Source organism: Dipodomys spectabilis, unplaced genomic scaffold, assembly GCF_019054845.1.
Source record: "Dipodomys spectabilis isolate Male_0828 unplaced genomic scaffold, ASM1905484v1 ptg000089l, whole genome shotgun sequence".
Taxonomy (NCBI): Eukaryota; Metazoa; Chordata; class Mammalia; order Rodentia; family Heteromyidae; genus Dipodomys; species Dipodomys spectabilis.
Genome location: NW_024870766.1, coordinates 3,985,249 through 3,996,945, shown reverse-complemented (window position 1 = coordinate 3,996,945; position 11,697 = coordinate 3,985,249). Strand labels below are relative to the sequence as shown.

Genomic DNA, 11,697 nt, shown 5'->3' with positions numbered 1-11,697 from the left:
CAGCATCACACAAATAAAGTATGACTGAACATATTAAATGGCATTGGAAATGTAGGCATTTGTTCCTATCAATGGTACAAAATTTTAAAGGCACCATTGATAGCAAACAGGGTTTAAAAATAAGCTGGGTACCAGTGGCTCACACCTGTAATCCTAGCTACTCAGGAGGCTAAGAGCTGAGGATCGTGGTTCAAACCCAGCCCAGGCAGACTTTTATCTCTAATTAACCCCAGAAAACCAGAAATGGCCCGGTGGCTCAGGTGGTAGAGCCCTTGCTTTGAGCTGAAGAGCTCAGGGACAGTGCCAAGGCCCAGAGTTCAAGCCCCATGACCATCAAAAAACTAAATAATAAAAAATAAATAAATACCTCTGGAAATAATAAAAAGTAATTAAGGTCATATAACTTGATCCATCTTTTTCAGTGTTTATCAAAGTTAGATTGTGAATATGCTCAAGGTTTAGATATAAGCGTATATTAAGTCAATGCTTTAGGAATTTATTTACATTAGATGAAATAACAATAAAATATAAAGGTTCAAAAATGATGGACACCATCTTTACACTATATTTATTAAGCAAAAATATTTTTACATTTTATTATTTCCCATCCATATTTTAGCCAGTCATGTAGAGAACTTCATTGACTTCATATTAGTAATTCCATAAAAGTAGGCAGATTTTTTTAAGGTATAATTTCGCTTTACAAGAGGAATATATACAGAAATAAGGGAACTCTATTTTGTGACTTTATTTGCAATGTAACTAATCATCTATTCAATTTCCATATTAATTTTTGTGACTATAGTAAGGTATCACAAACTAGTGATTTAAAGCAACACTGATTTATTCATACAGCTCTGAAGGTTAGAAGCTGGATAGTGGTCTCATTGAGCTATTCATAAGCCTACAAAACATGAGTTTTTAATGAACTTACAAAAAAACATATCATTATACATGTGTCTGTGGTTACCAATACTTAACTTTTAGAAAGGACAAATGCCAATTGTATCACTATAAGACTCTTTTTCAACTCTGCCAGCACTATTTTATCTACCCAGTTTTTTTAATTTAGCTTTGTATCTTTTTTGACTCCATGATAGGAGAAGAATGTTCGATGTATTCAGGTTATAGCCAGCATGTACCAATTCTTTGATTCGACTTTTCAAAGTACTTATACTTGAGTCTAGAACCTGAGCACTTTTGATTATTTGTGAAATACTAATTTTTTCTTCTATGAGACAGTCTATTTTATCATTAAACTTTTTATATGACAAGAAGATTGCATCTGGATAGCTTAAGACAAATTTCTGCACCTCCTCATTAGTACATCCAAGAGAAAACAGTTTTTCTTTTATATTTGTGTAGTTTCTTTTGACATAGTCATTGGAAAGGTCTAGGAGTAGAGCTCCTCGACCACATATCAGAAGCAAAAGTTCCTCTTTGTTCAGGTTGAAAGTTGACTGTAAAAATTCAATGTTAGTTTTCACCCTCTTGGTGCTCTGAATTAAGATGAAAGGATTTTTAGAAATTATCTTCTGAACAAAATCTATGGGTTCATTGTGACCCAAGGACAAAGAGACTTCCTGCAAAAATTCAATCATCTGTTTATTCAAATCAAGAGTATTGGAGAAAGTGCGAGGGGCATTGGTCAACAATCGACAAAGGCAATCACGGGTCAACCCAACTGAGAGGAGGTACTTTATATTATTCTCTAAATTTATGTTGTTATTAGACCGAAAAAAAGATTCAGGAGAACGTTCCAAAATATTTACAATTTCAAGGTCTGATGTCATAATTGTTCTCCACAGTTCCCATCGTTTTGAAAGACTTTCAAGTGTGCGTGTTATGGCTCGTGGATATCTTGATATGATGCTAGCAATCACTTCTTTCCTAGCTCCCTTTGACAGAAGGAATATCTTCAAAGTCTGCTCATTAGTTTCCATCCTATTAAAAACTCCAGGCTGTCTTTTCTTTGCCTTGTCAATATCAACTCCCAGAGTAAGTAGGTTATTCAGCAGATCCTTGTTTTCCAAAGACTTGCCATTTTTATTATCACATTTCACACCAAATGGCCTAAATGAAGCTGTCTTGAGGAAGATTTCTGCTGAAAATTGAATTATCCAACATCTTGAACCAAAAAGAATGTTACTGCTCACATTCCAGAGGTTTCTTGATGCCATGATGGTCAGGAAGTCAAAACCTTTTGGATGGCTGTGTAGAATTATGTATACATATATAGAGAGGGATAGAGAGATAGATATATAGGTATATACACACACATATATACGGCTATACATATATATGTGTGTATATATATCACACAAATGCATGTATCATATAACTAAATGATGATATTATGACCCTATAAGCATCATGGTCCCATCTCTAAGAAAATATTTATGCATCAGACTTTCCTGATGCAATAACAATTCAGCCACTACACTTTCACTCTCTACCTTACTGTTTCTATTGGCTGAGGACACAGAGATGCTTCTACTTTTAATATAAAGTAAATGACACCATCACTGCTTCAGAATTTTTTCCTTTTATTTTGCCCTTTTTATTTGACCCATATCACCCTGGTCTCCAAACTTTATGAGTATTCCTAAAAACTGACATCATCTCTAACCTTGTTCTCCAACTTCTCAGGTAGTTTACTTTGTCAGACCATATATACTCAATTTCTTTGCTTTTGGACTCCTGGTTCTCAAACTCCTAAATCTAGCCCTGAAAAACACACTTGGATTGTCTAATTTCGAATGTGAATATCTTGTTCTAGATACGTGGTACCCTTTAAATCCACATTAGCATTACAACCTCAACTCTTATATAGACTTCTGGCCAATGCCTTCTAATTCTAATCCCTCACTTAGTTTATGCTACTGTTCCTCTTGATTATAAGATAACAATTCTAAACCAATTTTTATCTTCAAAATGATCCAGTTGGGGGCTGGGGAGTAGAACTCAGTGGTACAGCTTATTATTAGTGTACATGAGGCCCAAGATTCAATCTCCAATAAAAAAAGAAAAAGGAGAGAGGAAGAGGGAAAGAGAGAAGGAGGGAGGGTGAGAAGGGAGGAGGGTAAAAAGGAAGGAGGGAGAAAAAGGAGGAGGGAGGGAAAAAGAAAAGTGAGGGAAGAAGGGATAGAGGGAGGAAAGGGAAGGAAGAAGAAAGGGATGGAAAAATAGATTTAGTTAGGACATTTAATCCTCATAATTCATGATGAAGTCTCAATATGTTGCCCAGGCTGACCTCAAACACCTGAGCTCCAGTGATCCTCCTGCCTCAGCATCTCAAGTAGCTGGAATTACAGCTTTTTGACATAACACCTGAGCTTTATGTAAATGTTAACATATTACTTTGGCCACCCTCCATTGTATCATCACCATTATTACACAAAACTAAGCTAGAGCCATATGAACATGTTATACAACACAACTTCCAGCTTCTACCAAACCTCAGTAACTCACTTTCCTGATCATTTAGAAATGGGACATAAAATATATGAATGTAAATTATTATAATCATAGGTCTTACTAGGATGAGTGTATTAATTTACAGGGAAATGCAAACAGGAAAAATTTTGTTCAAATTCGTGGTCTGAATCATACAATGCATGATTTGTGTGTGTGTGTGCACAGGTTGGTCCCAGGGCTTGAACTCAGGGCTTGGGCACTGTCCCTAAGCTTTTTTGCACAAGGCTAGTGCTCTATCACTGAGCTACAATTCTACTTCTTACTTTTCTGGTGGCTTAATGGAGATAAGAGTCTCACAGATGTTCCTGCTCAGGCTGGCTTTGAATCACATCAGATCTCAGCCTCCTTATTAGCTAGGATTACAGGCATGAACTACTAGTGCTTGGCTCAACATATAATTTTTAAACAATTATATTCTTTTTCAGAATTTATATCTGTAGAAAAAAATTAGTTTTTACTTCTATTTACTTATAATGGGTTCTTACTTAGAAGAGGTATGTTCTTTTGCCCCATCTCCTAAGTAAGCATGAAACAGAAAATAGAAATAAAGAGTTCCAATCCACTAACATTTTTGGTTTTAAGATACTGCTTCAGTATCAATTTCAAAGAAAGCCTCTTTGTACTTATCCTTTCAGTTACTCCAATTTTTAAAATGTTCCCAGGAATGCTAAGGAAATTCCTGTGGTTCACAGCCTACAGACTCCCAAATGATCAGGAAGATCCTAAAAGTATAAAGTCAAGTAACATACTAACTCAAATACATGGCACTCACAAAGTAAATATCAAAAAACATAAAAACACATTTTAGACAGATCTAAATTCTTCTGAGCTTACTAGTCTGTTTGCTACAGTGAATATCATTCTACAACTATATACTCTTCTAAAATTCTGCGAAATTCAAAAATAAGATCCTTTTCTGACTTAAGAATGAGCCGGGTGCTGGTGGCTCATGCCTCAGGAGGCTGAGATCTGAGGATCCCGGTTCAAAGCCAGCCCGGGCAGGAAACTCCATGAGACTCTTAGCCCCAATAAACCACTAGAAAGCCGGAAGTGGCACTGTGGCTCAAGTGGTAGAGCACTCGCCTTGAGCTGAAGAGCTGAGGGACAGCGCCCAGGCCCAGAGTTCAAGGCCCACGACCGACCAAAAAAAAAAAAAGAATGAAGGCTCTACCTTGCACAGCTCAAGCCAGCTCTTTTTCAGATGCTCAAGGGTGACATCTACTGGATAACAGGAGAGAAAGCACTGTATGAGATCAGCCTAGTACTTTATAAAATAGCATGACCCTATAGGATGTAAGGAGGGAAAAATAGTAAAAACTTTATACTTGTCTTAATCTTGGAATATTTCCACTTTTGCATATATTTTATAACATGTATACAAGATAATAACACTAACAGAAAAGTATAAATCACTAAAGAGACATATAAATGATGTGCATTTATAAATGTTTTAATTAATGTGCACAATCAAATCTGAAGATACTTAGATAATGCACTCTCTTGAGTACACTGAACAAGCTACAGAACATTCAACAGAGATTCTAATGCCAAACCAAAAATAAGTGAAAAGATACGCCAATATTCTTAACGAAAGTAATATAAAGCTATCAGGTCTCTCTTACATCTGTCACAGATACTGTCTTTATCATTTATGCACCATAAAAATATTTCTCATGGGGCTGGGAAGGTGGCTCAGTGGTAGAGTGCTTGTCTTGCATGCATGAGGCCCTGGGTTCAATTCCTCAGCACCACATAAGCAAAAAGCCAGAAGTGGCGCTGTGGCTCAAGTGGTAGAGCGCTAGCCTTGAGCTGAAGAGCTGAGGGACAATGCCCAGGCCCAGAGTTCAGGCCCCACGACTGGACCCCCCCAAAATATATATATACATATATATATTTCTCACATCAATTAACATGCCCAAAAACCTAATAGAGCATCTTCCCTGCCCCTCAAACAAACTCTCCTCTAATTAGTACCATTAGCACTGTTTTAAGAGTCATTTATGATCAAAATCCAAGTAAACTTGGCTTTTTTCATCTTCCTCAACCTAAGTCATCAAATCATGTAGGTTCAGCTTCTTCAGCATCTCTGAAATCCAATCTCTCCACTGTTATTCTCACATGATTAAGTCTTTTGCTTATACCTACTACCTAATTTGATTCTCTAACATGAGTACCCAAACTTACCAGCACACTGATACTTGATACTTGACAAAACAATGTAGTTAGGTCCCTCATTCTGAATGAAGATTTCTGTAGCTGTCTCCCATAAAGAAAAATCTTCAGATTGACATTCAAAGCCCTCACCACTTAGTTTTAACTACTTGTCCAGCTATTTCTTCTGTTTTGTATGTTAACATCATTACCTGGCATCATCATGTCTCAACTCTCTGGGACTAAGCCGAGTACAGTGGGGCACACCTGTAATTTCAGCACTGGGGAGGATCACAAATTTTGAGTCAGTCTGGGCTACAATGAAAGAAGACTCAAAAGCAAAACAAAAACAAATCTCTGATTACCCTTGCCCATTTCAGTACCCTTGCCTTTGTTTAAGCTGACCTTTCTTTCACAAAGGCCTATCTTCTTGGTGCCTATTGATAGTTCAAGGTCCCATACAAATACAATTTTCCCTCAAATTTTTAACGAATACTTATTTTGAAAATATTTACAGAATGTAAACAAATAGGTCTAAGAGTGCATTCATCAATGAAAAAAACTGTTTTCAGCTAATCTCCACTGAAAATAGTCCTGTAACATATAACAAAATGAATAGCTTCATGTAAAAGCCAGTTCAAAGTCCTCATCCTAAAATTTTCAAAAACATTACTCAGTAATGACTTCAATCTATCTTTCAAAAGTTACTTTCTTAAATTAACCTGAAGTATTGCCTTAAGGGCTAATGTTCAAATTTCACAAGCGCGGCAAAAATACCTGCTCTTATAACTCATACCTCCTCTATCTTCTGACACAGCAAGGTAAGCATAGAGAGCGATATATTTATCACCTTACTTGTCTTAAGAGGGCTTTGTAGCCCTCCAGAAAAAGTGAAAAACAGCTGCTTCCAGAAACTGCGGGGGGGGTGGGGGGGGGAGGCAGAAATAGTGTCAGGAGTTTGTAATAGAAATGAGATTACTTTCTGCTAACAGGGCGTGCTGGGCTTACATTAAGATGGCTAAATAGGACCTGGGGGAGGGGGAGGGGAGCAGGGGGAGGGGAGGGGGAGGGACAGGGGGAGGGGGAGGAGCAGAGAGGAGGGGCAGGGGAGGGGGCAGGGGAGGGGGGCAGAGGGCAGGGAAGGGGGGGAGGGGGAGGGGGAGGGGCAGGGGGGGACAGCGGAACCCCCAGAGCTGCAGGCTTTCTATCTTGTCTTCCTTAAACCCCCACAACTTAAGGGACAGGATTAGACCCTTGGAAACAAATTCGCGCGGCGAAGCCGCTCGGGGTCGGTTCTCACTGGGCTCGCTGGGGCCGGGCACCGAGCCCGCGCCGGAGGGACGGGCCGCCGCGTGGAGCCGGGCTCGCCACGAGCGCGGGCTGACCTCGAGCTCAGGACCCTCCCCGCCCCCGCCCCTTCCCTCCTCGGACTCACAAAACCACCACCACAAACAACAACGCACAGACAGACAGCGAGACTCCCACTCTGAGCAGTACACTGGCGAAGAAAAGTAAAACCGCAGGAGGCGCCAGCTTTTACTTCCGCCCCTAGTACACTAAGCGGGACCCAGAGGACGGAAGTGGAGGACACTAACTTCCGGTCGTGGCAGCGCGCGGCAGTGACGCCATCGGTTCTGCGCCCCCAGGCGGGCGCGGCTCCGTCCTCACGGGTACGTCTCGAGGAGGCCAGCAGAGGGCGCCAGGAGACCGCCGTAAGGGCTGGACCGGGCTGGCGCGAATGGTGGAAGGTCGGGAAGTTCCCAACTTCATTCTTGATGACTTTTTTGCTGTAGCAATGAACCAATTCGTTTTTCTCCTCATTCTTCCTCTTGAGATGACCCCCACCCCTATTTGACTTGTTGTTGACACTTGATGATGCCAACTTTCTGGCTTTGTTGCTTTGTTAAAACTAAACATTTATCTTGGGGAATTTAAATGTCTAATAATCAGGTAACCTAGTAAGTGAAACTACTCACTGCAGTTCCTCCAGGTCAAAAGGAAAAAAAAAAAAAACCTGAAAAATAATTGTTTAGGTTCAAGTGTATAAACTGACATGCACCAACTGGTTTACAACCATAATGTAAAACTTTAAAACCGGGCGGTGTTTTTTTGAAATCATTAAATTTTAAACTTGAAGATGACTTCTGAGTTCATGGAGACCTTCTCATTTTACACATAAGAATATGTAAACTGAATAGATGGCAGCAAAAGTATGCATGCCTTACACTTCCTGGAGCACTAAGCTGTCTGTGATTTCTAGCATATGCTTTGTTGCATGGGAAGATATCAAGGATTATTTCATATTTATTATGTATATCACCCAAGTTTGTTGTTAGCGATATAAGTAAAGGAAATTGGTACTGGGGCTTTAACTTGGAGTCTTGCACTTGCTTGACTTGCTTCCTTTGCTGACACTGTATCACTTGAGCCATGCTACTAGCCAGGCTTTTTGTTAGCTATTTTGGATATAGAGCCTTGCAGACTTTTCTGCTTGGGCTGGCTTCGAACTGCTATCCTCTGGGTCTTAGTCCCCTGAATGGCTGGGATTACTAAAGTCATGGGTCGCTGGTGACCGACTGATTGGGATTTTTTGTTGTTTTTGTTTTGTTTTTAATATAAAAGTTAACCCAGCTGAGACCGAAGGAACACAGTTGGAAACCATCTTGGGTGGGAAAATCTTGTGAGACTCTCATCTCCAATTAATCACCAAAACCCCAGAAGTGGAGCTGTGCCTAAAGTAGTAGAATGCTAGCCTTGAGAGAAACAACAACAAAAAAGCTCAACGAATGCACCTATTCCCTGAGTTCAAGCCCCAGTACTGCAGAGAGAGGAAGAGAGAGAGAGGAAGAGAGAAGGGAAGGAAGGAAGGAAGGAAGGAAGGAAGGAAGGAAGGAAGGAAGGAAGGAAGGAAGGAAGGAGGGAGGGAAGGAGGGGGGAGGGAGGGGAGGAAGGAAGGGAGGAGGGGGGAGAGAGGGGAGGAAGGAAGGGAGGAGGGAGGGAGGGAGGGAAGGAAGGAAGGAAGGAGGGAGGGAGGGAGGGAAGGGGAGGAAGGAAGGGAGGAGGGGGGGAGGGAGGGGAGGAAGGAAGGTTCTTCCAGGAAAATGGCGACTCCCGCCCGTGCCCTGGAATCACTCCAGCCAAGGATCCGGCTCCGGCCTTGGGGCCTGCAGAGGAAGCCGACTACCCGCCGCCACCTGGCTAGCCTCAGGTCCCGCAGAATGTCCTTGCTGCCCCGCGGCTTCCAGCCCCAGCGCCCGAGGACTTGGGGCCCGCGGAGTCTGATGGAGCTGCGGGAGATGTTGAGGCGCCAGGAGTGACTTTCGCACAACGAAAAATTCATTTGCAGATTGCCTGACAAAGGTAAAAAGATCTTTGGCATTGTCGCCAAACTGAAAGCTGCCATTGCAGAACGGGAAGAGGTTAGAGGAAAAAGTGAACTGTTTCATCCTATTCGTTTAGACTATAAGCTAAGGCAAAAGGCCATTTCAGGAGTTGATGTGGATGTAGATAAGCTGTTAGCCCAATGAGCTCCCTTCCCATAGCTTTACTCGCTCCTTCCCCCCTTCCTCAGCTTGGCATGCTCCCTTCCTAGGCAACGCTAGGCCCATGTAGTAAAGACAGTAAATAATCAGCCTCCAACCCCCCTTTGCCTTGGGATGGCACTCCTCTGGGGCAGCTGCCACCGAATAAGGCAGCAAGAGCTCCTGACAGTGACCTTCAGGCCTGGGCAGCTGCAGGGCCCCTTAGCTACTACTTGAGCAGCAGCCATAAATCCTAGTCCACCATGATGAAGCCCTTAGTCAACAAGTACACACCAGGGTCTCTGCCTCCTAGCCCCTTCTAGCCTCAGTAGGTTATATAGGTCACCTCATACAACAGCCAGCATTTCTTCTCAGTTCTCTCTTGTGAGAAGGTGTCTTGCCAGTCCCTTTCCCTGCAATAAACCTTTCTTTGTTCCCTGTACCTGGATGTCTGCGTGGTTTTCTGGCAAAAGTCTAGTAATCTAACATAAGCCCCAGAATTCTGACCTGATACTTGATACTTCATTACCAGTTCCCGGCTATTCCCCTGTGGATAGCATCAAGTCATCTAAAACAACCTCAGAAAAGCAGGAACTTGTGCAGCCTGCTCACAAAGGCAATGAGACACTCTGGAGGCTGAGTACACAGTGAGCAAGGGTCCAGCCTCCAGCAGCAGAGCCAAGGCACCTTCCTGGTCTGAATCTATCGAGCTTCTCCCCCAGCATTGTCCTTCAGATCGAGAAGAAATTGCCTGCAGCCTTGACAACATGTTTATTGACAAGTTAAAAAGAATCACACTTGCAGATCAAGTTGAACACCATTCTGAAGAAAACCTGAGTGCTGAGAACTCAACAGACCTTTGCAGTGGGACTCCTGAGAAGCCTCATTACATGGAAGTGCTAGAAATGTGAGCTCAAAACCCAGTGTCCTTGCCACATAAATTTAAAACCAACTTGTTGCCATCACAGAAGAATGACTGAACTGGTCATTGTCAGAGGGGAGTCCCCTGTTTCCTCAGATGAGGTGCATGCAGGGACAAGCAGCATCTGGGTGACATCACTGCAGAGAGACTTCTACCACTTCACCGTTTGCCTACACAGCTGCTCTCCATAGAAGTCTTTGGCTCTTCAGAAACAGCAGAAACAGAATAATGAGGAGATGTAGGTGAAGCTCGCAGCACAAAAATTAGTTAAAAGACTGAATATTGAAATGCAGAACTATAGTCTAGGAGGAGAGTCTTTGGGGAAAATACCGAGAAGTAAAGGATGAAGATGCTGAGCAGTCCTCTGATGATGGATTCTGAAGATAGGCACCAGAATAATCTAAGCCTCCAATTATTGAGGCTATTATCTTACATCAAACTTTCTAACAAGTATCAAGATCAGTGTCAGACCTTGAGGGAAAATTTCATAAAGTTACACAAAGGTAGCTACAATAGAAAGCCCATTGATCTTTCAGAAGATGATTTTTACTGGTTGAAACGTTTAATATCCATGTATTGTGTTTAACCACATTGTATTTGACAGGCCGCTGAAAGGCAGAGGCAACCGAGAAAAGCCACTTCCTTATACACCACCTGTCCCAATTATACACCACCTGTCTCAATCATTCTTCAGGGGCACTAGCCCAAAACTGTTCAAACTCTCAAAACAAGTTACATTACATGCTAAGAGTTCCTGCTGACCCCAACCATTTAAACCCTCCTACAACCAGACTCTGTACGACCTCTCTGATCCCAACCAGGGAGTTTGCCCGGGAGCGTACCCCAATAAACTTTTCTTTCTTCACCTTTACCTCCTCCTGCATGTTCTTTCCTCACCTAAAACCTTAAACTGTTGCAGTATGTGGTACATTTGTCTGATATTTTAGTATGTAGTAAAGCACATTGGTGCATTTTTTTCCCTTAAGTCAAATGAAAGCAGATAATTTTGGTTCTTCCTTATTTTTACCTCTATTAAATGGCATTTATTACATGTCTTTTGGTGAATATTTGGTTGTTCCAGACATCAAATACAAGGAAGAAGTGGTTCCCTCCTTTTTTGTAATGAAGGAAGCAGTGGAAGAATTGGAGGCATATTTTCTTGGAATTAGTAAGACATGGGTGTGAAATGCACCAGAAAGTGATATGGTGGAGGAAGTAAGGATGGAATATAATATTTGGCTTGGATTGTATAAAATGAATGATGAGTGGTTTTAAGATATAAATAACTGTGTTTTCTGTGGATAAGACTTCCCTGCTAACTAGCTATTTTAGCTAGTAACTGTAACTCTGTAACTCTATAACTCTGCTTCTACTGTTTTCTGAACAATGCAAGCCCTAACCCAGCTGAACCCTTTGTTCTATTCCCCTGCCTTCCACCAGCAAAACCTTGGCAGAAATTTAAACCTAAGGTGCGAATTTCACATAACAGTCATTGGCTAAAACCAACATCCAACCTCCCCCTTCACCACCCTAGCCAAAAATGCTTAAAAGCCAATGTGGGCTGGCACTTGGGCATTTCCTGGGATTCCCAACTCCAGGTACCGTTCTGGTGTGTCAGCACTTTTC

General features: G+C 41.8%; 1 protein-coding gene and 1 pseudogene across 8 annotated transcripts; one reads left to right on the top strand and one right to left on the bottom strand.

Annotated features, from left to right (window-relative positions):
• Positions 1-475: 475 nt before the first annotated feature.
• On the bottom strand, positions 476-7,187 carry Mterf1 (mitochondrial transcription termination factor 1). Of its 8 annotated transcripts, XM_042684776.1 has the most exons (5): positions 6,484-6,542; positions 5,841-5,909; positions 5,662-5,733; positions 4,649-4,698; positions 476-2,211 (listed from the first exon to the last, which is right to left on the bottom strand). In XM_042684776.1, exon 5 carries the CDS (start codon positions 2,178-2,180, stop codon positions 1,047-1,049), a length of 1,134 nt encoding a protein of 377 aa, XP_042540710.1. In that variant the 5' UTR covers positions 2,181-2,211; positions 4,649-4,698; positions 5,662-5,733; positions 5,841-5,909; positions 6,484-6,542; the 3' UTR covers positions 476-1,046. The 8 variants fall into 8 exon arrangements, with proteins under 8 accessions (XP_042540710.1, XP_042540711.1, XP_042540714.1 ...); XM_042684777.1 differs by lacking the exons at positions 5,841-5,909; positions 6,484-6,542 and adding an exon at positions 7,092-7,155; XM_042684780.1 differs by lacking the exon at positions 5,662-5,733.
• Positions 7,188-8,778: 1,591 nt separating this feature from the next.
• LOC122111950 lies at positions 8,779-10,453 on the top strand (annotated as a pseudogene).
• The last annotated feature ends 1,244 nt before the right edge of the window (positions 10,454-11,697 follow it).

Coding starts and splice junctions, on each gene's coding strand:
- Mterf1 (XM_042684783.1), bottom strand. CDS start 2,180: ATGGCATCAAGAAACCTCTGGAATGTGAGCAGTAACATTCTTTTTGGT.